At 40.5% G+C, this 26,348-nt stretch overlaps 1 protein-coding gene across 3 annotated transcripts in view; it reads right to left on the bottom strand.

Moving 5' to 3' along the window:
* Window positions 1-12,053, bottom strand: part of LOC124221893 (zwei Ig domain protein zig-8) — a 72,947-nt gene extending 60,894 nt beyond the window's left edge. For all 3 annotated transcript variants that reach the window (XM_069137295.1, XM_046632313.1, XM_069137296.1), the window contains exons 1-2: window positions 11,886-12,053; window positions 10,749-11,078 (exon numbers count right to left, since the gene is read on the bottom strand). In XM_069137295.1, coding sequence (XP_068993396.1) covers window positions 10,749-10,902 — 154 coding nt within the window. In that variant the 5' untranslated portion in view covers window positions 10,903-11,078; window positions 11,886-12,053. The remainder of the gene's footprint in view (window positions 1-10,748; window positions 11,079-11,885) is intronic.
* Window positions 12,054-26,348: the final 14,295 nt, after the last annotated feature.

Below are 26,348 nucleotides of genomic sequence, written 5' to 3'. Positions count from 1 at the left end.
GCACGTATACGACATACATAGATATCGTATTGCTTGTACACTTCTACACAGAAATATATACATGCCTAGGCGAGGCAAAACCGCGGCGGGCGGCGGCGAGGAAACGGGACAGAAAACATCTCGAAATAACGCAATAAGAGAAATACCATAGCTTCGACATGTGGCTCGTTCTCCCTGGCGCCAACGGTCCTTTTCCCATTCCTGCAGCTATACGTGTATAACCCGAAACTAATTTTACTGGGAACTACAAACAAACAATTCCCGCCCGCCATGCATCGACTGTTCCTCTACTACACGTACGCATCCATACGACGCTGTACGAACGACCAACCAGCACCACCTTAAACCACCGTCGTGCCTGCATCGCGTTATAATTTACTTTTCCGCTGAAATTCCCTGCGATTCGGATATTTTTTTAATTTTACGTTTCTCCTTTCTTTTTTTCTTTTTCTTCTCTTTTGTATTTTGTTTTTTGTTTTTTGCTCTTTGTGACGCTTCCTCCGCTTCCGTTTATTTTCTGCTCCTTATTTCCGCGCAGAGCTTTCATGTAAATACGTACATACCGCTAACGAGTGTGAAAGTTTCTTCGAAAGTTTACACAATTTTTCAAACGCTTGTGAGACGCCGCGTACCGGCAAAATATGTATATAAACTAGATAGCGAGTGCACACCCATCGTTAAAATACGATGTGGAATTGGCGGTGCAGGGAAAAGATTTTACACAATTTTTCTCCCGTTTCGTAATCTGCCGCCTGCAGAAATATTACTACTCTGCTTCCATACCGCGTTCACGAACGGCAAGCTGCTTTGTAATATGGTTTGAGAGTTGGCACCCGCGTCCAAAAACATTTAAAAAAAAAAGAAAAATGATAAACGAAAACTTTCACCATTCAAGATCAAAAATCTCTTTTCCTTAATTCCTTATTCGATATCTCGTTGCAAACGCGAAACACGTAGGTCGAAGCACGGATAAGAGCAAAGAAACTGCAGGGGCTTAAACGTTGGACACTAAATTCTACGCAGCCACTGCTCGTCCCTCGTCCCGTATTAACAGGGGAGACACATGCCACATGACATTATAACCTCGGTTAATGCTTCCTGAATCCATTGCCCGTGATTCTATAATTATTCACAATTTCTTTTCTTTTTTTCTCATTTTTTTTTCCCCACTGCAACGGCACTGCCAGCATCGCGTGGTATCACAGTTTTCATCGTGACCTGCAACCGTTGCAGGATGTCGACAAGGGAGCAGTTCCTGCCACTGATGCGAGATAATGCACTATAATACGACTTTACACTAGCTGCTGCATTTGTTTATTCTCTCAGAAGCTTTACGGGTTATTCACACATCGTATATACATGTAAAACAAGTATATTTTCCCTAACAAAAATGCAATGCTCTAGCGCAAAAGTCGATTTAAAACCACTCCCGACTGAACATTGACTAAAACCGTTGAAAGATTTGTTTTTCCTGCTTCTTTTTATACAGATTGTATTTTTTCTTGAGTAATCAAAGTCATTTTTATTCTCCAACGAGTATTTTAACGGATTTGAATTTGAAAACTACGAGATTTATCGATGAAGATCGAAAATAAAGAAAAATAAGAACCAGCGAGTTCGAGAAAACGTTGACGTAGATATTACGAATTTTTGCACACGTTGTAACAACTCGGAAGCCGATAATACGGATAAATCCAACGCGTGCGGCAAAGGAGAAGCGTTTTTTGGTACGATTCGGTGAGAAGAAGAAGAAATAAAAAGTATGTTAGAATCTGCAGATCCATTACCTTGGCGATAGGGCGACGCGGCGACAGGCGCGCGAGCACCGCTTGTCGACATCCCGATAATCACAAAATTCCGAAAAACCAATTTCCCCGAGAACACGGACTTTTTACGCCGCCACATAGGCACATACCTATACATCTGTCAGGTGTACACATGCTTCGACACGTATGTACACACCTCGCGTGGCAGTTAGACTTGTAGAGTATACGGATATCACCGATATGTATAGTTGTACATATATGTATACATAGTTGTCTATATTTAGCCGTAACGTGACGGAAAAAGCATGGAAAATTTATTTGTGTCATAAGTTGAAATTGAAGACAGTGACTATACATCCAATTATAAATTATATAATATAAATATAATTAAATATAATATAAATTCAAAGATCGGCAATATGTATTATATAATATGGATATATATTCCCGATCCGAAAGCTTCAAGATTCTAATTATTAGTTCTTATATTACAGCTGTTATTCTTAGTGATTGAAGGTACCGAAAAAAAAATCAGCGATCATCTTATCAGAAACTTGAATCCCGGATAAAATCGTAAATATCCTGAAATCATGGCAAGTCTCCAATTGGGTAAGTAAGGTGAAAAAAAAAAACTAATAAAATAAGGAGGACAGTTTTGGACGATGAATAATACTCGGGGTAACGATTAGCGGGGCTCCAAAGGGTCGCAGGTTGAATAGCTCGTGCGATTCGCTGGTGTGAGAGTGTCGCAGCTTATACCTAATTGTAAGCCCGCCCCGGCATAGGTATAAACGTATCGAACAGATGTCCGTTAAACACGTCTTGAACCAGTGAAGGTGCCTAACTTAAAATACCATCAGGGGGTCTGTTTAAATTAGACGTGTTGTGATCGGTTTAAATTAGACGGCCGCGCCGCGCGTGCCGTTTCTACCTACATGCAAGTGTTACGTATACCGACTCTGAGAGCTCGGAGGATCGGAAGATCCGGATTCCCTTGGATCGTGAAGGGGTGCAAAAAAAAGAAAACGGGCGGCGTGAATGGGACAAGACGGCGGTGCTGATTGGAAGAAGTGGTAGAAAGAGGAAAAGGAAGAGGAAGAGGAAGAAAAAAAATAAAGAGAAACGGGGGTGAAAGAAGCGGGAAATCAAAAGCGAAGAGAGCTAAAGTCGGACAACCCGCGCACCTAAATCAAAGAGAACTGCGGTATGAGCAGCGAGGCGATCGGCTATATCGGTAACAAACCTTGCCCCCCTTCGCCTTCCCCTCCCACCAACAGCATCCGCGTATTCCTCTATTCATAGACAAACTGTTTACATAGCAATCCTCGAATCGTTTCCGCACTGATTGAAATATGGTCTTGAAAGTTTCTGTTTTTTATACTTTTTTCTCCTTTCATTTCCTCCTACCCTTTTCATTCTATCCTTATACTCCTTCTCGCCAGGGAAACGCCGTAAATGACCGTAAATACACCACTTACACGTATACGCGTTGAGAATGTTTCTAAAAACGGAACCGCTGCATTGCGCTGCAGTTGGACTCTTGGTTCTTGGCTTCGTTTTATTCTTCCTTTTACGATTTCTTTTTTTTTTACTTTTTGTCCATTTTCTTTCTCCACCTATTCGTCACATCTTCCTCACGCGCTAATGAGATATTGCATTGTATGTCACGTGCGCCACAAAATTGAATAAATAAACTTCTCGTTACAGGTTAAAGAATTTGCATTCCAGACGAAAAGTTTCATATAGATTTCTTTTTCGTTTTTCACCTTCAACAATCTCCATTTTATACCCCACCCTTAAAATTTTATCGGAAAAAAAAGGTTTTCAAGCAACTTCCCGCTGAAAAAAGAAGGAAGAAATGTTCATTGCAAAAGCTACAGACAGTCGTGTATTCAAACAAAAACAAATTAATCGAGGAGTTTGCAAACGATTGCGATGCTAACAGGTGTTGAAAAAGGACGACGAGGCGCATCGTCGACATTTTGCATAATGTCCATCACGCGTTTATCCTCCGGGCGAAAGTCGTAACTTGAAAATTATTTCTAACATCCCTTTAACAAGAAAGCTCCTATAAACGATATTGAAAGTATAGGTATACGTACGCGCACCAAGAGGAGTTATAGTGTTTGACTTTACCGTATCAAAGATTAAGTTTTCAATCTCTGCGTCGAATCTAAAGAGGGTAAAGAGAGCCTTGCAGAGTTAAGCTTTCGGTAAGAGAAATTTGCCTATAGAATTTAATACCGAGCTAATTTTACGATGTTGGAAGAGCAAAAACGAGCAACTATTCCACGGCTATTGTACGATACTTTTCATTCGATATTTTCATACACCCAATTTCATCACCAATTTATACGGTAGGCAGTTTACCGAACGTTGATGTCAGCGACATTTCAGCCTCTAATTCGAGGCAATGCGTATAATAACTGCGAATAGAGAGAGCGGATAGAACACGCGGAGAACGGTTTGAATCGTTCGAAACAGAGAGAACGCAGCGTCGGGTATAACGGCTGTCTAATTAGTTAATCATAAAGTATATCGTTGGGAGAAATGCGCCACTTTGGTTGATCCACGACAACGAAGCTTTGCCCGAGCGCAAATTTCCCCCATAATATACGATTAATAGGGAATCGCCCTGCTGGCGGAAAGCTTAACGTATAATCGTACCTGACGGCTTTTACCTCAGCGTATATTATAACGTATTCAACACGAACCGAGAGACGACACGAGCTTCCAATGAATATTACAGGGAGATAGTTACACGTGTCGAAACGCGCCGCAACCCTTCGACTTCAAAATGAAAGTCAAGTCTCAAGCTTGCGGATCTTGGTCCTTGGATTTGCAATATATTACATTTTCACACCTCCACGCACGATGAGACGAGAGAACGCGGCAGTTTTTTTTTTTAACGGATCAAAAATGCACGACGAGTAGTCGTTATTAGGTTAATTTGCCAACCTCCACAATTGCGAACCGGTGATTGGTGTAAAATCGCGCGAACAAATTACTGGAGTAAAGCCTGCAGAATTTGCGCCATTGCGAAATTTGGGCCGCGGTGTAATTATCGTAGTACAACTAGCGATTGACACGCCTCTCATCTCCTCGTCGAGCGTTGAAATATCCATCGATAAAATAAAACCCGTATTGTTCTCACCGAAGATCTGTACTTCACCGATAACTCGAGTAGGGAAATATTCGCCAGGCAGCATAAGCCAGCAGGTATACGGCTCTCGAAAATTGTTTGAATCTGGTACATTATGCATAACGGAACAATGAAAGTAGGGTAATTTTGTCGAGAAACGAGTAGATTTAAATGAGACTTCCTGAAAAGCGTTCGTCTCGCGGCAAGAGAGTCACATCCACACGAGTGGCCGCCAAGCGCCGGCAGTTACTCATGCTTAGGACAATTTAGCTTAATTAATTAACCGTGCGTTGTGACGTCGCGGTAATTTATGCTCATAGAATGATTCACTGCACCGCAAACCCTGCAGCCACCAGCTCCAGTTCACGGAGACTCTTCGCTCCTCCACTTCCTCGTTCTCCGGCCAGGCTTTACCTTCCACAATCAACCCCGTGACAAACTTTCACCATCGTCCTTGCACCGCGCGTTGATTCCTCGACTGTTATGTTAATTGTAGAACGAAAAATCAACTCACCAAGCACCGATCAGATCCAACTTTAATTTTAAATCTACCCGATTCATTCTTAAAAAATGGCACCTTATCGTTTAAATATCATTGCCAATAACTTGCGAATGTTGAGATAAGGTGTAATTTGAAAATAAATTGTTGAACATCTGAACTTAAGAAAAACCCTCTTCTTTGAACCAATTTCGGAAAACCTCTGGCGGGAGAGGAGCAAAAATAAGGTAAAATAAATTACGAATAAGAGGGCGATAAACGGTGTACGTAAGACGTGTCTGGATTTGGCAGGGGTATCGTTTGATAAGAAACCTGGGGTCTGATTATATACGTTTGCACCGTTTTACGTGTCTGACGATGAGAAGGTCTAGTCGTCGAGAAATAGCGGGTGCACAGGCGTAAACGAAAGAGATCGCCTCTGATCGGATCTGTGTAACAGTTTGAAAAAAAATTTCGTTGGAGCAGGAAAAACGCTTGTAATAATTAATCGGTGACGGATAATAAAAGTCAGAATATTTTCCTTCCGAGTTTTTGAGAGATAAATAGATAGATAGATGAACAGAGACAGGCATAAAGACCAACGAAACCGTTTCACCGCGAGTAAATAAAATTTCACGACAATTGCGAGTGTGCGCGGTAAAAATGTGAAATAAAAATTACCACCCCTCCATAGCGTAGCGTGTTTTTCCGCAATAAAAAGCATCGCTCGTCCCCGCCGATGCAATTACTACCCACACTCTAATTACCTGCTGCACACAGTTTACACCGTCGGTGCACTTGCATCGTGGGGAGCTGCTGCCAGAGGCCACGATATACGTTCATAACCGAGCCGCCTACAAAGAACCAACAAACACGTACCAAGCCGCGAGCTTGCGGCAGTCCGGTCAAATCAGAGCCGTCATGCGTGCAACGAATGTGTGCAATATACGCGCAATCGGTATTATAAAGGGCGATTCGAAAACATACGGAGAAAACAGTTCAAAGGTGGATTTGTGGGCCTGAAAAAGTCGCGCCCGATTTTCTACTTCAAATATTACGACGCGTATATGCATACATATAACACGGAGTTTCAATGAGCGGGAAAGGTGGAAGGATATTTTATCATCCCCGTCGATTCAAAACTGCTGCAAGTTTTCTTGGCGGACATGATCGAAATACGTTAATCCAGGTGAATGTCCACGATCTTTACACGAGATAATATAAATTTTATAGACAAATGCATATTATAGAATTGAATTTGAATGACAAAATTGAAAATTTTGCACATGGTCGCGTGAAATTTCATACTTGATTAGCAGTTTTTCCCTGCTGTAGGAAGGAAAACATTTTAATTGGTAGAAATTCGATACACGTCATCGATACACTGAACGATAAAATTGTGGAGGCTGGCGAATTGAAATTCAATACCTACCGTTGATTTGAATTTCAAGAAAAACAAATAATAATGAAATTGTAAAGTAGAGCTAAAGTACCGATTTTTCATTTCGTTGTCCGATCGTTTTGTAAATGGTTTAAAAAATATGGTAAATTCGTTTGATTTTGCCTCACGATGGCTTACGTTGGTGGGAAAAACTACTTTTCAGGAATTCGGTGGAAATTTTTTCTTGATAATATTAAACTTACTCAACATCAGTGTAATCTTCAAGAATTAAATACTTATAAATACTAGGGTGATTTAAAATAAAAAGTCAACATTTACACAGGCTCTATTTTATAATTTTAGTACTTTCTTCCATTAGTATTTTTAGGAAAGTTCTCGTACGACATACGAATACGTAAATTTAATAAATCCTCAACGTGCAAATAAATATCTCGTATAGATGATTAATTTCCGACTCACCAACCGCCTTAGAAAGAAATTTTTCAAAATTTCGACTTACAAGGTATACGACAAACGACGCATATTCACGCTCGGAAATAAATTCGTCTCACTCGAACCTACGGTATAATATACCTGCGTAAAAATACCCACTGCAGAGCATCCAGGTATTATATGTTACGGCAAACAGCAGTAATAATATCGGAAGGAAAACCGCCCTGTGAACACAAACGCATAACTACAAAAACGCGGGTAAAACGTTAGTTTACGGGAAAATGTTACACCCGGTATACACGCAGAGTGCGTGCTTTATTTGTGAGCACGAAACCAAAACCAACCTAAGGAAGGTAAACCAGAGCACCGTGAGTAAGGTGGATAAGCTCGCATTGGGTGCAGGAGGAGGTATACAGCATATAACACCGCTGCTTCGCCTCAAGGCTGCGTTATCGCTTCGTTACTTACATGGTTAACAATCAAACCATAAATCAACGGAACGGGGAAGGAAAAGACCAACTGAAATGCAATGCGGATTCCACAGGACGGACACTGGGATGCTACAAAACAATAATGATTTGCGATTATCCACCATTGCACTCCCTGTAAAGTTTGTTGAGGTTAAAAGAAAGTTTCTGTCAAAAGATGAGCGTTACGTGAAAAATCGCGCTCAATTGATTTTTCACTCATATACATATTTTCAAATTTACCAAGTATCGTGAATTCAACTTCGTTCTTTTTTATTGCTTACATCAATCGTAACATCAAGTTACGTCACAAAGAAGACCCAAACTTGTAATATTACGTCTCCACTTGATGTTTGTGAACTGAATCTAACTACTCTTTCGTTATTAATTGAATCTTATAAAATATACTTATAATTGAAAGTAAACTTTAAGATTCCCGAATGATATATCCCCGCGTTATGGATCGTGATCTTTGGGTCGAATATGTATGTCAGGAAAGAAATAATAATTGAAGTGCTACAACATGTTTCTTCGCAAATTCAAAAAAAAAAAAAAAAAATGGGAAAAATCAAATGAGCGCGATCTTCTTCGAACGCTCATCTTCGTACAGAATCTTTCTTTTCACCTCTGCAAACTTTTTATGGAGTTCCACGGTGAAAAATCGTAGATTATTTTTTTCTGAAACACTCTAATGATGGACACCTTCGCTTCTTCCCATCGGTTGCAAAATAGAATTGAATCAGAATTCTTGAAGTACGAAAGATTGAAATTGAACGATGGTGAAACCGTATCTGGTTTTGTCGCGATGCGTTTATGGCGTTGTTCCTACATTCCCTGTATATAATTGTAACGCTGTAAGCGCACCTCTCGAGAGAATTTAACTAGCGAAATACTCTACAAGCAGCAGCTTTGCACCGTTTGCTTTATTCGTGAGTCAACGAGCTTTAGAGCGAAGCTGCAGCAATGCGAGGCAAAATTTCACACACACAAAACAGTTTACAACTCGGCATATCTGTTTGATGAAACGTTGGGCGAAACGAGACGTGTTGATTAGATTACAAGTCCTGTGGACAAGAAACCGAGAACGAGATAGAGACGGTGAGAGAATTTAAACCAGCCGATGAATAAAAGGCAAAGCTTCTTCCAAACTTTTCGCAAATACGATTAATTTGCGATATTGCTTTGTTTTATCGTTTGCAATTTTATCACCTCATTGTCAGAGTGATCCGGCATATCAAACAGATTCCGTTGTTGAAATTTTTCAATTAGTTCAGGAGCAGTCTTGACGTGGTTCATTTTTTACTAACTTTAATAATCGAAGAGTCAATTCGAATTTTTCAAAGTTACGAACGCTGCAGATGATTTTCAGCTTATATTTATTTCAAGACGACCAACGATGCTCGAAATACGCTTAAAACTTGAGGAAATAATTCGAACAAAGGGATAAAAGTGAAAAGGAAGTATAAACAAGGAAAAAAACAACACAAACAAAAAAAAAAAAAAAAGTGAATAACAAGAAAATTTTGCCCAGAGCGTTCAAACCGCAAGACTTTCTGTTACTAATCAAGTTTGAACGAGTGCGTAGCTTCTGTCGGTGGTTAAACAAATTTCCAAGAAGTTCGAACGTTTCAAATAATTTCCAAAGTGCTTTTCAAACTTTGTACGAGAATTCCGTAAAAGTTTAATTCTTGATTAATTATGACTCTTGCCGCAAAGAATTTTAGGACTATAGAATTATTCAGGGGTCAGGGTCGAAAACGTTGTTAGAATCAGAGCACAAAAGCTCTGGCGATAGTTGAGTACAAGTTTTTCCACAACATCGAAGTTGGTATAAACTCTAACAGAACGAAACATGAGAAAAAAATTTCTATCTTACAACCTGAGGTATACTCTGAAGAAACGCAGTTTATAAAATATGAATTTGGTAAGTTTTACTCCGTTATTACGGTCAACCGAATTCCATAAAATCCTGAAGTTGCGAAACAACAGTATTCCCTAAAAACCCATGGCCACAATTTTAACCACACATGATCGTTTCATGTAGAAAAAACGTTTTTAGTTCTCTCTCTTCGCATTTATGCATTTATGCACTTTTTCATCAGTTAGTTAAATAATAAATATTAAAAAGCACACAGTATACACCAGGGAAAAATATCCATTTTCCCAATCATAAAAACACAACCGAAAAATTCTCTCCTTTATTAATTGAACGCTCTACAAAAAAGCTCTGATGCATAAATATCGTAAATGAAAGCGTTCATATGTTAATTAACGTTCAAAGTTTAATCATCATTCTGACAAGTACAGCTACGAAATAACAACCGTATCGTAAAATATATCACGATGTTCGTCAACGATATTGTTGATGAAATATATGAGGACTTTATCATGTTGTTGGCGAACATTGTGATATATTTTACGATACAGTTGTTTATTTCGTAGCTATACTTGCCAGAATGATGATTAAACTTTGAACGCTAATTAACGTACGAACGCTTTCATTTACGAATATTATGGATCGGATCTTTTTTGCAGAGCATTCAATTCTCTACAAAAATTTCTACTTTCCATTATTTTCAGTACATTCGTCAACGACTTACATAATTTCAAAGAGCAAAAAAAGTCTTTCCCATCTTATCTCCACAAGATACTTGTAGAGTCGCTATAAAGAGCTCATATTTTTGGGAAACATTTTTTATCAGTTTCAAAGAGTTCAAGCCCCTTGAAACACAAAAATTAAAAAACAACTCTATCAAAGCCCACCCTAACGTGACACAGCTCTGAAGTATCGGGTTATACGAGTTAAATCGTTGGTTTCAATGAAAATAAATAAATAAAAAAAGCCAGATATCCGCGCGTGCATCACCGATTGGAAAAACGTGGCCGGTCGAGTCACGTGCAGATTCACTGATTGGCCGGGCAGCTTGGATTGGTTCTCCCAGATAGATAAATAGTTAGCGATTTCCGCCGCTCGTGAACACCGTTGCGCCTCCTAATTCGCGTTGTAACAACAAGCCTTACACACATACCAGTCTTACGCGGTCGCAGTTCCTGCACTCACCGGAAAGGACGAAATTTGGCAAGAATATTGCCGCAGCGATGGCGAGTAGCGGGTGGAACACGCAACTCCGTCGTCGTCGGCCCCGTCCCGGTCCTCCGTGTTCTTCACCACGATGGCATCGAGCCAACGGCTCGCTTCCGAATCTCCGTATCATCGTGTATCGCACCGCATACTTATTCCCAATCCGCACTCCACGGCACTGAAACCCGCACTAGGCGACACGCGACTCATCGAACCCTGACAGCTCACGGCTTGCCGTCCTTCCGCCCCGGCCAAACAGCCCGATCCTGCCGGATGAGTCACTCGGCCCGAATCAAGTCTCACGGGTATCTGAAATTCAAATTGCGGTATGTAGCAAAGTTACGAATTATTAGAAACTCGGAGTAGAGGGTGCCGATTAGTTTTAGAAAAATACATTTTTTTCCTTGAGGTCTGATGGGCAAATTATCGACATTTTTTACCAAATAATTCGGTGACATTTTCAGGTTTATCAGTTCTAGTAAGTTACTGAAAGCCAAATCGTTCAGCTTTTCAACCGCTGTATTCGGTTCAATTTCAGTTCGAATTGAAATAAAACGTAATGTAAAAAAAAAGGCAGTTTAAGCAAATTTTCTTTTCTCTACGTAAAAACGTAAACTTGTCACCTAAAAAACTCAATTCTTATTCCCATGACAGAGAACTGATATTTTCACAACGGTGTGATAAATTCATGAACGAAAGTGCTTCAACTTCGACTCAAGTAGATGTGTGTTTCTTATTTTTTCGAATAATGGCTTGACGCGCTTGCCCATGTGAGCCTGTTCGATGTATAAAAATTTTGAAAATCGTGTACAGCAAGGTGAAGAATTAGTGGAACAAAAACATTGGCTAAATTGGGTAATTTCGTTGTTTCATACATTTTTCTTTTTTTTTTTTTATTCATATTCAAAATATGATTTTACCAACGATAACTAATTTACCTTGAAACGCAACAGTTAAAGAGTATCCTGTGATATGTCTTAAAGTTATTTGCGACGTCATACACGGAGTGTGTCATCTACACAGGAGGCGTGCAGGGTAAGGGTTAACAAAGTGAGTAAATCTGGTTGCCTCCAGAGGAGCAGCCTTGTGTCCATATTTACAACGATTTGGGCTTACCGAGGGTACCGCTGAATATAATATAGATGCGATTTAATAGTCAGGCAGACGAAAGCCACACATGGCGGGATGGGCAGGTTGTATATAGCGGTCAGCAGCGCCAGGTGATTTAATTAGCCGTAAAACCGCGTTCGCGGTCGAGACGAGAACCGCCTTCAATTTACCTGCCTGGAACACACGAACGTACCTAACTTATGCCGTGAACGACGAGGGAAAGAGAAGAGGGATCACTCTTTCGAGGTTTGGGAGTCTGCTAATTTTCACACGCAGGCGGTTCAAGGGGGCGCCCTGGTCGATTTCGTCGTTAACGTATACATCTCCAAATATCTAAGTCCGCGTATCTGAAAGGCGAAAAAGGGCTCACTAGCCCCATTCTATACGCAATTTCGAACAAAAACACTCCGTCAAGAATTTTCATTTGACGCAGAAATAAATAAATTAGCATGAATTGTAAAAATTTACTTTTTTCGACTTCGTAGAAACGATGCCATTTCTTTATTTTCAGCGTTATTTGTATAAAAACACGTTCAAGTCTTTTCGTCAAAAATTGCGTATAGAATGAGCATGATAAACGCTTCTTTGTGTTTCAGATACGTGAACTTCTATATTTCGAGGTATATACGACAGCGTCGAAATCGACCAGCACACCCCCTTAAGACTGTCCGAATCTCGACGCAGCGAGCTTTCACAAATACGTGTACTTGATCCGCCCGAGCTTATGCTTTCCGAATGCTCTCCGAATGCGAGCGGCCTTGACGTGGGCGAATAATTCTCCGGTAAAGGAGGTAGGAGGAAGGAGGACGAAGAGGTAACCGAGAGCCGGCGAAAGTTCGTTGCTTTCCCCCGTATGGTTGCTCTTCGTACCTTCTATCCAGCAGCAACCTGCCCCCCGCGTTGCAGACTGTTCACCAACTTTCGGGACGAACTTTCCTCCAATTAAACTTGACTTCTACAAACGAGCTTTTTAACCAAATCACGAACTAACTTCACCCCCGAGCACCTAAGTAAGCCGCTGTACGCTGTACAAGAGTGACCTTGTCTGAACGATGGAAAAGCGTTCTTAGTAGCTGCAGAATTGTACAGACCTACGTATACCGAAATGGGAATAGGTACAAAGAACTGTTCGAAACTGCACGCGTCGGAAGCTTTTCTTCGATTTACAAACCCCTGCATCGTCGGAACCGTTGAAATCGGATTACAGGGAATTCGCAACACGACGAGGTTACATCTCAAAAATATTGTCTGCTTGCGGCAAGAATTGTCGTCTGAAAAAACGACTTGTTTACACGTGATCGCGAAGTATGTGCTTGCACACACGGATATAATACGTCGGCACGTGAAAAGAACCCTCGAGAAACAAGGCTCATAGATCTATGAAACTGATTAGACTTTCTAACCACATGGCGTGAAAGTATAATTATAAAATCTAACACCATCCCGATTTTATTTCCCTATAAACACACTCCGTGACACGAGCAGTTAATTTTTAAGTCTAAAGAAAGTACCACGTCGCGTGAAAATCAAGCTCGGGATCGGCCGCAAGTTTCCTCCAAATTGCTAAAAATTCCTCGGTTATAAAGAAAAAAAAAAAAAAAACAACCCCGCTCACGTAAATTTTCCTGTACCGATACAGAAACGGTTTGAAATTTATTTTACACGCACTGTAACAGCATTCATAATTATGTAAGCAAGCCAACGATCAGGTACATATACATGTTATATAAATACAGTTGCCACTAACGCTCGAGGAATGATCGGAAATTCCTTTTCCCCGCCATTTCTGTTATAGATAGATATTATAGGTGTATCGAAGAGTATAAGAGAACAGAGATAAGTATGCGAAAGAGACACATTGGTCGAATTCTCGCTCGGTGTTTAAATATATAACAGGGCGAGAATACAGTTCCTGCTGTCGCTCAAACGTTTGAACACGCGGGAAGCGATTCGAGTGAGTTCCACGCGAGCTTTTAAGCGCCACAAGCTCGTGACAGTTTATAGTTACTAAACCAGGGAAACTTTAATTGGATCCGTTAAGATGGGATTTTTTTCCTCTGAGCTCTGATTACACCTGTTGACAATAAAAACGTAAATACATGAAAATAAAATGGTAACGAAAAAAAAAAAAAATACAATCTTTCAGCTTTTCAAGCTCGCAAATCCTTCAATTAAGTTGACGAGTGAAACGCCTAGCGGTATTTCGTTTATTTCGATGCAGTAACCAAAACTCCAGTTATACAGCCAATTACAGGGCACGTCTTTTATAGAACTTCGACGACGGTATTAACATTGCCGCAATAATAGTAAAAACTTGATTTCTGACCAAGTTGAATTAGTTCGTTTATTTGATCGAGCTATACCAATTACTTTTGCACGAATCAAATTTTTATTTTCATATATTAAGCTAGATTCTCGCTTTTTGCATCATTTTCTATTCTTCAAACTCACAACCACGCGGCAAAAGGGTGATCAAATTCACCATCATCGTTCACGTTGTGCTTCAATTTCGATATCAAATCAAACGTTCTTTATCTTCATGAATAAAATTGTATTTACGTAGGCGAGTCATGGAAGAAAAGTATTCCACTTCTTTAAACACTTACAATATATCAACTAATTTATTCACGCGATTGGCAACAAGTTCCCCTTCACTATTTCATTTCAATCATCTGGCAAGCGCCCATAAGGCAGAACTATGTTTATTGGTATAGCCGTCCGTTCTTTGAAGCCTGATTCACTCGGATGTAATCAAAAAAAGTGCGATTCATTCGGTAGTCAAACATCACAACATATAACATTCGTTATCCGTAGCGACATATGGTTGGCTGATTGGTCACCGTAAAAATTGAATAACGGTGTGCCGCAAAATTTTTCATGTAAGAATTTTCAAATTATTAACGTATAACGCATATCGACGGAAGGATGCAGTAGATAAACCATTACACATATCTAGGTTAGATACTATAAGTATCAAGACCGCCAGATGATGTTTACAATGAAAACAAAATGAGAAGAAAAATTGGTGAGAAAAAAGGAGAAAGAGAAAAAGAGAATCTGCTAGAGGACGAAAATACCGAAATACCGTTCGCGTGAAACCAAAGTATACAGTGTTTGAAATATAATTTTAACAGCTCTAGGCGACGACAGGGACGCGCTTGGTATTCACGGGTTGTATATAAACCGTGCAGCACCATTTAAACCGTAATTAAACTGTGTTTAAACTATTTTCAAACATCATTATGTGCTGTTTCATTTCAGCATCAACATCTCGCCGATGTTTTTACTTCAATCGGATCGAAATGCCCGTGTGGTGAATTATACACAATTCCTTTACATGGTCTCCTTCTATTTCTTCTTCATTTCATCGAAAGCTCGCAAGTAAAATCCGCGCACGTGTAATAAAACGTTTATCGTGTATAAAGATATCTTAAATGATTGTAAAAACAAAGCGCAGACGATGCGTTTTAAATTTTATTTCAATTTCTCAACTCTTTTCGTACCTTGCATATTACGATTCGTAGAACTCGGTAGATTACGTTACTTTTATACATACGTACCGCAAACGCGTAGATGGCAGCAGTAATGGGATGCCGTGAATCAGTGAAAAGACCATATGTTGCGACCTCTTTTATCTTTGAAAGGCTAATTAACTTTTGTAATTATGTATAACACACTACGAGGATGCCGCACAGGGTGTAAATGAGCGTATAGAGTAGGCACTCGTCGAGTCCGTGTTATATTATACATATACTACATACGTAAACAACCCAACAAACGTGCAAATACGTATACACAGCGTACGAAACCGCATATTACATATTATACCTCGTGCTTCGGGCACTTGACACTTCTTTTCACGAAACTAAGTACACGTGTACACAAACGTATATGCACGTACGTTTCGAGGTGTAAGCGCACGCGCGTAGATGCATAAATCCATGAATTTTACACGCGTGTCGAGTGTGCCCTCTTTAAAGTCGAGCTTTCACGCTGATCCTGCAACAGCACGGACGGCGGCAGCATATGGATTATACAGTGCATCCCGTGCAGCTCGCCGAAACGCGGCGTTCCTAGAGTTCCGTACAAAATAACGATCACTCGCGACGTCACGGTTAAACGAGCCTGTTAACTAATAATTAATAAAGCCCGTGAGTAATTTACACCGAATCCTCGACATACCTACAACACAACACGACGATACGCCACGTCCCCGTTACTGTAATCGCTAAATTTGTTTTAGTCAGCGTCAAAACGAGCCGGTGAAAATTTTTGTTTATTTGTTTTTCTTTCTCCTTGTTTCCGCCGCTTTTCAGTCTCTTTGCTTTATTTTCCGGTATAACTTTGAACTGCGGATTCCTTGACATTGTTTCATGCTTCGTAAGTAAATCGTATCGTCTGATGAATTGTGCATTCATGTCGTACATTTATAAAACGTCGGTAAATGGACATAGAAATTATCTAATTCCGGCAAAATAATATATAACCGAGAGTAGGTTATTACTACCGATAATCAATTACTGATCGAAGCGAATCACGAAGCGAATCATACCGAAGATTATTCTCTCGGTGGAAAATTTCTTACGTAAGTACGCAAAGACGGCATTAACACGTGCGTATTATATTTGGCTAAACGTAAACCGGCCGTTTCGCAGCGTACGATATTCAATGTGAAATCACAAAGGATCACTTGGATCTTAGAACTGCGAGCCTCGCTTTTGCGTAACCCTCTACAGCTTATCACGATTGAGGCGCAAAAAAACATTCATGCGTGCAACTTGTGCGTGGTGGATGAATGGATGGATGGATAGATGGATGGTTGGGTGGGTGGGTGTATCAAGCATTCATATTATACGTGCGTCGCACCAACGCACGCGGAAAAAGAAAGCATAGGAGACAGCGACAGAATTCTAAGAGGAAGGAGAAGAAAGAAAAAATGTAAAAAGAAAATGTGTACGCGTATATAAGGCATGTTTCTGCGGGAGAGATTTCCTTGACGCTTTGCATCGACGACGAAAGGGACAACAATACAATTCCTGTAAGGTTCGATTTTTGCACGCATGTATACATGTGTGTGTATATATATATATATATATATATATATATATATATATATATATATATGTCTAAAATACTCGCGCATTTTATCACCAATGTCAAGGGTAAATATAGATATCCGCAATGATCGCGTTCAACGTATACATATTCTGTTTTAAATTTACACCAAAGGTAAATATAGAACGGAGCACTTGGTATTAATAGATCGCGGTAGATTAAATAACGCACCTCGCTGTAATATATACGTCACGTTGTTAGCGCAAAATAACGTTGACGAACACATACCGATCGTCAGGAAATAATATACAAGCTGTGGCAAAAATAAAACTGCGCATTCGGAAATAGAGACATAATTCACCTTGTGTCTCAAAATAATTATAGGTAAACACTTATAATTCATTATAATTACATCCAATTTTATTAACAAGTTGATGACCGATATAATTTTTAAAAAAATATGTCGCATGCATTATAGCATATCCGTCAGACGATTGGATGAATGCCCATTTTTTCTCTTTCCGAATGTCCCAATTTCTTAATTTCATCTAATCGTGGACCATCCGTTCGTTTCTACAAATATTTGGGACCGTGTGAGATTATACAACGCAGCTGCTCTGACTGCGTAAACTGCGTCGCTGATTGCGCGAATGAAGCCCGGTTTCGCTCGATAATGATGCGTCGGTTTGAAAAAACTGATAAAATAAATGGCCACCATTACCACTGTGACTTGAAAGACCACAACAGGACGGGCGGTAACTGAGTGATATCTCCTACCCATTTGCGTTTTGTCATTTGTTATTTTTGCTACTTCTGCACTACGTATGATAAGAAGTCAGAAGTTAAATGGTGTTACAACATATTACTTAAAATTACGTGACAGCTCAAAGTCCGGCTCGAATTAAAATTACGCTGCGTGAAAACTCCTTTCCTTAATTTATCATTCTGAAAACTTATTCTGAACGTATGATTGATAGAGTATAACAGATCAATGACAGCTGTTTCGTTTAAAAATAATCAAACCAAGTCCAAATATCAATGTTTGTTCGAAGAAGAGTTTCTTTCGCTTCATTCAGTCTTTTTGTTTCAAAAGATTCATACAACCAGACGAATGAAAAGATTAAAAAGGTGTCGTATCCGTGCAGTTAGTGAAATATCGAATTGAAATCAGCTTTTAATTATGTTAAGACGCATGCAAATAAATCAGCAGAACATCAAACTATATTAATTACACCTATTATACAACCACGTCGAACCACGATATCTGGTAAAAATAAGAACTCAAACTTGAGTTAAAAAAAAGAAATAAAAAAAGAGCGAGTTTAAAAAAGGAAAGGATGTCATCGATCCTCACCTGTTACACTCTCGACACGTGGACGGCATCAAAGTCCTCGTCTCATCAAGAGCCGTAACATAGGTCGCCCCCCTTAACGACGAGGAAGGTGAAAATAGATTGAAATTGAATTTTCAAGGACTTGAGTATGGGGAGCATTTTTTTTTATTATTCCCCTCTTTCACCTAGTATGCGTTGACTTTCCCCGAGGCACACGTATACACAAACACACACACACACACACACACACACTATCATCCGCCAGTAAATATTTGTCGAAACGATGACACTTGGAACACGCAGAAAAACGGTTTGTTATGCCGATTGATTTTTCGTGTATAAAAGTGCAATTCAGCCGAACCGGAACCCGACTTTCGAAGGACCCCCCTTGAAAACCCTCCCCCCCCCCCCCCAAAAAAAAACGTGAAAAAAAGAAACCCGTCCGCGGAAAAAAAATACAAGAGCGAAAACGAGGAAACCCTTCCCGGTTTTCCCGCCCCAACGTAACGCAACGCACTGCTGCCGCTACTGCTGCTGAAGTGCACCCGTAATTTTTTCGAAAAATAAACATCGGAGGGATTCGACTTCTCGATCCCTGCGGGACGAAACGGGTGCCAAATGGCAAAAAGAAAACTTGGAATGAAAATAAAAAAAATTACGGTCACACGTCCGCTAATTGCCGATGAATTTCAGTGCCTTGTTTGCCAACTTCACACTTGTCGATTCGACATATCTCAATCGTTAATGCGAACGGAATATCGTACCGATCACTTCGCTTCCTCTTTGATCCCTTTCTCACTCTCTTTATTAAGGTTCAGCAACTCTCTCTCTCTCTCTCTCTCTCTCTCTCTCTCTGTCTCTGTTTCTGCATATTTATTCAAGACAGTGAAGATGTTAATAACGTGCAATACGTGTATATATATATATATATTATACGAAGATGTAGGATGATATTGCCTGATTTCCGTACATGAACTGTGTATTATCTACCGCGTAATTCGAATAACCGAAATACTAGGTCAATCTATACGTATTGCAGGCACGCATATTGAATCGAACCGCATACCTGCTTAAGTGATATTTATCTGCTCGTAGCTATTCCCACCGCAATTACCAAGAAAGTTCATAGACAAATTTAATTACGTGCGCGCGCACACGCGCATACACACAAGGTGTAATATCCAATAATCACAGTAATTATCATACGGTTATCGACACCTACGTATATAATATTATTATTATTATTGGCTTGTGCTGACGTACAGAGCCAATCGCTACCGCTGCAGTTGTTACGTTATCTCGTTAACATTTTCATGAAATTGGATAGATCAGAATTTGATCGGAAAATAACGCGATTGGATTTGAAGAGACGGTAAAATGGTCTCACGGATTTAAACTGTTCGATAAAGTGATTAAAAAAATTTCCTATCAAACTTACGCTTTTCACAAATACACTCCGACACACTGTAACAACTTGAAGTGAAAAGAGAACCGTCGTCTATTCCGGTAGCACGTCGAAACACTTGTAAACCAAAGTGCGAAGCCAGCGTGAAAACTAACGTTTAGAATCGACAAAAAGTGGTGGTACGAGAAAAAGAAAAAAAAAAAAAAAAAAACAACAACTTGTAATCAAACAACTCCGCGTCAAGTAGCGTGTCCTCCCTACGGAGGCTCGGCTTCAAACTGCAGAGCTTAAAGCTTACACAGCTCTTAGCTTAGTTTAGATTAGGCTAACGATACCCGAGCGAGCGAAGGCGCACGTGGTTCTACGACAAGAGTGCCGGTTATACTGACCGAACTCTGATGCGCCTCTCGGGCGACTCGCGCGAGTAGAAGCGAGTAGCGCTAGTAGATACGGGCCGAGCCCTGGAGCAGTTGTGTGTTAGTTGTCCTAACAATAACCTGCACACTATCGCGTGGTCCTGCGTCATGCAGGCATGCAGGGACGGGCTCTTCCTTCCTTTTAACCGCTTCCTCGATCCTTTTCCCCAAGTTCGTCCCTTCGATCCTGATCGGCTCCGTAAGCCTCGCGCTTTTCTGCTTACCTTCACCTGCAACAGACTCGAGGCTATACCGAGGCTCTCGAAGTCCTGCGGTGGACGCGATTATTGCTGCACGTTACGTGATCGCGAATGTCACGGTCGAATGAAGCTTTTCTGACGATTTGAAAAAATTCAAAATAATACGCAGAAGAGGATCAAAGGAGAATTTAATGGAAAAATAAAAAAAAAAAATAGACAAATACGCCTCACCACCGACACCGATAATAAAACTATATAAACCGCGGCTTTACTACTGGATATATTTCTTTCAACATGCATCGGTTTGGGATTACATTTTATAGACGTATTATAGTCTGTGCAGGCTCGGAGTTTAGTGAGCTAAAAGCGACTTTCAGCTTTATGCACGAATTGCGTTTGATATCTACCTATGTACGTATAACGTATATTTGGCAGCTTGGCATTACGGATGTGTATCGGATATTCATTGATATCGGATTTCGTACACCTTATAGCATGTGATGTACGCTTGTACCGCAGCGTCGAACCCGGAGAGAAATTGCGGTGAGGGATAAGTCTGCCGTGAAAATACCGGTAAAATGTCTATTCAAAAATCTAAGAACAGACCTAAATGGGTCCGAAATTTTCATGGAACTCACTTTGCCCTCTCATTGTTTACGGTGAGAGTTTAGGGACGATTTTTGCTTCTCGTTACCCTCTCGCAAACGTTTCAAAAGTTACAAAACGGACGATAAACTTCGAAGCCTTCCAACGTCGATCCGCCGAGACTGATTGCTTTTTAATTGCTTCTGACGTTTCTTCGCCTCTCGTCTCTACCTCCGCATCATGTCTACAAACACCGCGAAAAATGTTGCACAATTTGCAGATGGTTAGTCAAGGTTACGTAATACCCATGAAAAAATTGATGACTCGGACGATCGGGGAACGTCGTATTTTCAAAACTCGCCCACTTTTATGTAAACATAATGTGTATTAACAAAGAAATATTTCTTTCCGATCAATAAATTATCTGACAGGGACTGTGTTTTTAACTTCCCGCTTTTCGAAAATGAAAAGTTGACCTCCAATCATTTTCAGATGGACGTTTGTGTATGTATATTTTTTCGTATCAATTGACGCGACTTTTCTCAACTTAGAACTGATTGGATTTTGGCTTTGATCGGTTCAGTACTTGTTGAATTATTTAAACAACAAAATTCCAAAATATCAAATAAATATGATGATATCTTGAGAATTGATGGATGGGTTCGAAGAAACTTGGTACTGTAAGATTTTTTGGGTCACTTGTCACGATTTTAAAATCAGATTTTCAAAATTTAAATCCGGTGCATTTGATAGACAAAAAAAAAAAACTAAAGGCATTAGGATTTTCATAATAATTAGTATTCGAAGGTTTGTTAGGTAGCTAATCACAAATCTGAGGTCAGGTTTACAAAATCCAAAATAGCGAATTTAATATGGTGGAAAGAAAGTATAACAAATATTCAGATTTTGGTAAAAATTAGTAGGCGAAGACTTTTTGCGTTACGGATAACAAATCCAAGATAATACTTCCAAAATTTGCAATGGCGTATCCATTACAGTGGCTCAAAATTAAAAAAATGGTCTCATTTTCATATAAAATGGTATCCGAGAGCTTCTAAATCGTTAATCACGAATCTGAATTTGCAGTTAAAAATTCGAATTGGATATTAGTGTTTTATTTTTTCTGAGAAATTAGAATCTGCAGTGAGCAAACGGGAAGTTCGAGGGCTGGCTCACAGCCAGGCTAATGCCGCTTGTTCTTCTTCTCTTCTTTCTTTTTCTTATTCTCATATTCTTATTCTTTCGCTTCAACGTACCACTCGAATTCGCCTCCATCACCCGTTGCGTGAGTTGATCGGGCGTGTGGCATCAATTGGACATTCGAACGCGCTCGACGGAGATATTCGGGGGCGTGAAACATCAAAGGCGACAAGCGACTCTTGAAAGTGGTTGCACCGATTACAGTCAAGGGCTGAGGTGACCCCTCGATCATCCTCAGATTCGTGCGGCGGTCGCGAGAGACAAACAAATCCGATCGTAAATTTGCCACGCCTGAACGTTACCGTTTCAAAAAGACGCCAACCCGCCTCGTATGCTTGTTAAACACGCGTTGCAAAAGTTACGACCTACTCGGTGCGGCGAATCTTATATGCCAAATTGCAAAATGTGAATATAAAACAGACTCCTCGATTACCTCGGGATTCAAGACGCAGACTGATTTTCACGACGACGCTTCGATCGGATAATTTGGCAAGCATTTGTCAAACTTTATTCGCTCCTTCGTTTTTCGATAAATTTGTCTCTAACCAATTCTCGAGAAAAAGAATGTTTCTAAATACCGGAAAACTTCCGAACTGTTTCATTATTCTGCTTCTCCCTCTTTCTCTCGCCGCGTGCCAATTAATCTTCAATGAGCGCACTTTGATTCAATTGCAAACTCGAAGCTAACGCGGTTTTTATAAATCCTTTGCCGTCGTACGAGCGAACAAACGGCAATGCAGCTAGACAATATTCATTTAACAAGCTGGATAATATGGGCATGATATTTATTAAATTCCACATCTACATAATATGATTGTACTCAGAGAATAAAGTTTTACTATTGAATTCCTCCGAGCGAAATCTAATTTGCGTAAATTAATCCTATTATTCATATACATACCCAGCTCATAATTTTCATCGAAAGGCAGCCACCGCACAGATAATACTCTGCAGCGTATATATCTGCAGCTTCGTACTGCATTTCGCTATACCGCTGCAGTTATACCTGTATAACTGATGTACAATTATTCCGTACCAGTATATATTTCGCATGAAACCAGAGTCGGCGATGCAGCGGCTAAAAATTTTTTAAATTCGAACGTCCGGTGAATAATTGAGGAAAAGCTTCGTGATACGAAGGCCAGTTTTGGACTCGGTTAACACTACTAAGTTGTAGTCAGCCGGACCCGCGTATATTCCTTTCTGTATTGTCACGTGATCCGGTTCACACCCTCCGCCTGCATAGCGCAAAAAGAAGGCGATAAGAAAATGGAGCAAGGGGCGGGGGGCCAAGGAAATTGGAAATAAGAGGGAAAAGAACAGGAAATCGCGACGCACGATACTTCACACAGCTCTCGTACGTGTGTCTTGCGGTCTTATCGTCGCTTCGTGCGAAGGGGATATACGTCACTTTAAGATGTTATATCTATACACGAAGAAGCAGAGCGTAAATTTTTGTCCAATGTATAAAGCGCGAAAAGCAAGCGGGCTTCTGCACACACGCACACGCGCGTCGTGTTCTCGCTTCCGCCAAGTGCTTTGTTTTCGAGAAAATTTTATAACCGATCGAAAGCCTTTATCACTGTCGTAGAATAATTTATCCGTATGATAAATGTGACATATACGCACATGTATATACTTGCGGATTTTTGCTACATCGATAATTTAACACAGGAAATATCGAGTCCGATTCGCAAATATACCCATGATATCTTTTTAATCATATACCACCACGTTACGTGTAGCTGTAAGAAAGATGCGGATGAAATTGTGAGGCTACTTGAGAGTCGTCTTCCTTAAAAAAGCTTGGCTGCATTTTGATTCGCGAAAAGGAACGCGTGAGGAGAACTTTCGCAAGACGATATATTCGTGGTAATTATCAGCTTGTATTGATATAATATTTCCACGTCAAGTAAGTGGTGCGGGAGTAGCCAAGGTGGGCGATATCGATTCCCCAAAAATACCCACGTGGCTTGAGAGGAAATTTGTCGTTAAAGTTTTCAACTTTTGACCCAGTTACCGTTCCCAGAGGCTCGCTGCAACGCCCTTAATGATCCCGCTGCCAGTGAACTCTTTTTTCCTTACTTAAACCTCTTCAACCCGTGTACTCTCCGTATTCCATCTTGGTTTTAGAAGAAATTCTCGGTAAATGTCGTCAGCTCCGGTCACGCTCCGTAAGTTTGTTTTTCGTATTACTTTTCCCCTCGCCATGAATCTTCTTCCGGAAACTATTAAAAATTGTCGAAATAAACGAAATCGCAGGATGTCCCGACTGCTCTGGCGACACCTCGGCCTCGCCTAACTCAATTTCTAAATCCAGATACTCCAAAAATAGCCCATACCCCACGTAGGCACGATAATTGGGTACCTAACGTTTTGTCTGATAAGCAAACCTGCGGGACGTCTCACATTCTATATTCACCTGGATGAAATACATGATGAAATTATAAAAACTAAAAATCCTAAAAACCACTTTAAATGAAAAAATAAAACCTCCCTTTCGGCGCGAGTATAAGTATCGATCGTACGTACGCGACGTATGCATAACGCGTGTCGCGTCGATGACGTTCTTTGATCATTTAGCGGGTTTCGATCGTGGCTGCAGGACGAGGACGCCGAATCCCTCGTACTTAATTAAGGAGCTTCTTTTAATCAAAGTAGAGAAACGGGAGCAGCGGCGCAGAGATTAGTCAAGGGAGAGGAGGGGGAGAGACGGGGAGGAAGTTGTAACGAGACTATAATCAAAGTAAAAAAGTGGGTTAGCTTTGTAGATGGACGGCAGGTAACGCGACACCTCCGGATAGTCGAAAAACCGGAAGGTAATAAGGCTACCGGCACCCCCGCAGGTAAGTGCAAATCACAAAGACGGATGCATGCGCCGTGAAAAAAGGGGGATGGGACGAGGACAATGCGCAGGGGACGCGTGTGCGTGCGGATATTAAGACGTACGAAGACCATCCGGTAATGAGATATCTCGATCCAGTAACGCTATCCTCTCCGGGTGTGGTCTTACAAGTGTGGCAGCACTGCACCGCTGGGATACTCCTGGGATTAATTCGCCTCGGATGTGAAAGGGAGAAAAAGGAGAAAGGGGGGACGGGAAGAACCAGGAGGAGATTAGAGTATCGGATCGTCTAGCTCACGTATCGTTAACACAAGGTCTACAAGCTGTATTGCGCGATATACAGGGAGGTCTCCAAACGCGTATCTTTGCACATTTTCAAGATCGATCTTCAACTGAAAATGCCAGGAAAAATGTTAATCGCAAAGAATAGCGAGTTGGACTGGCTCGGTCGGTTATCGGTGCAATTTTCATACTTCAATTATTTGCTCTGTAATTTCAAAACACGTTGAAAAATAGGGAAAACTAGCTTTTTCGAATTTTTCAAGTACCAAGTGCAAGTATACAATACCTGGTCATTTTGAGGAAATGCGCGCATGGGTAATTTGGCATTTATCACGTATGCTATGGAATTTCCATGTACTTAACATTACCACAAATAATCCAATGTACACTCTTATACTCCCGACAGAGAAAAAAAAAGGAGGTCAGGACGAAGTGGATTAAAGAATGAAACATCAAGGGTCAGAAGACGAAGTCGAAGACGTGAAAAGGATTTTTATTTTTATTTTCATTTTTTTCCTCAAGTTATAACGTTCTATTTTAATCGCGATTTGCCGCCTCAACGAGTACAGTGATAAAAAAAAGTACCGCAAAACAATAAGAAGAAAAAAAGAAACAACGAACGAATGACGGGGGAAAAAATTTACCCTAAAGCGATGAGGGTCGCAATTTCTTGCGAATGCTAATTAAGGGCACATTCTCAAGTTTTCGTTGTTAATAATACGCGCTGTTGGATCGGTTTGTTCAGGACCTGCAGCCGTACACCACGTCTCGCTGTGAGTATAATTTCGCGAAAACTTTTCTCGCAACAAAGTCTGTAGAAGGTCCGACATAGGTTTCAAATACGGTAAATTATGACGCATGGTATGCCTGCGCGTAGAATAATTAATTTCTAACGATTTATTGATTTTTCAATGTTTTCCGTATCCTTGCTCAGTCGGGTATTGCTCTTCACGTTTCCGTGAGAGATCCCAAAGCCACAGGAGCAACGATAAGCAAAACTCTGCGCGGCCTGTACGGTAGAAGCTGAACGTAAACGCGGCACGTTCAACCGCCTACAATCGGAATGATCAAGTCTCCGTTCGGCACGAAGTAGTAGTAAATTTGATACGTGACAAGTGATCATAGCCGCGCCTTGTACAGTGGGCAAC

The sequence above is a fragment of the Neodiprion pinetum genome, chromosome 6 (assembly GCF_021155775.2).
Source record: "Neodiprion pinetum isolate iyNeoPine1 chromosome 6, iyNeoPine1.2, whole genome shotgun sequence".
Taxonomy (NCBI): domain Eukaryota; kingdom Metazoa; phylum Arthropoda; class Insecta; order Hymenoptera; family Diprionidae; genus Neodiprion; species Neodiprion pinetum.
This window is presented reverse-complemented; position numbering and strand designations above follow the sequence as displayed.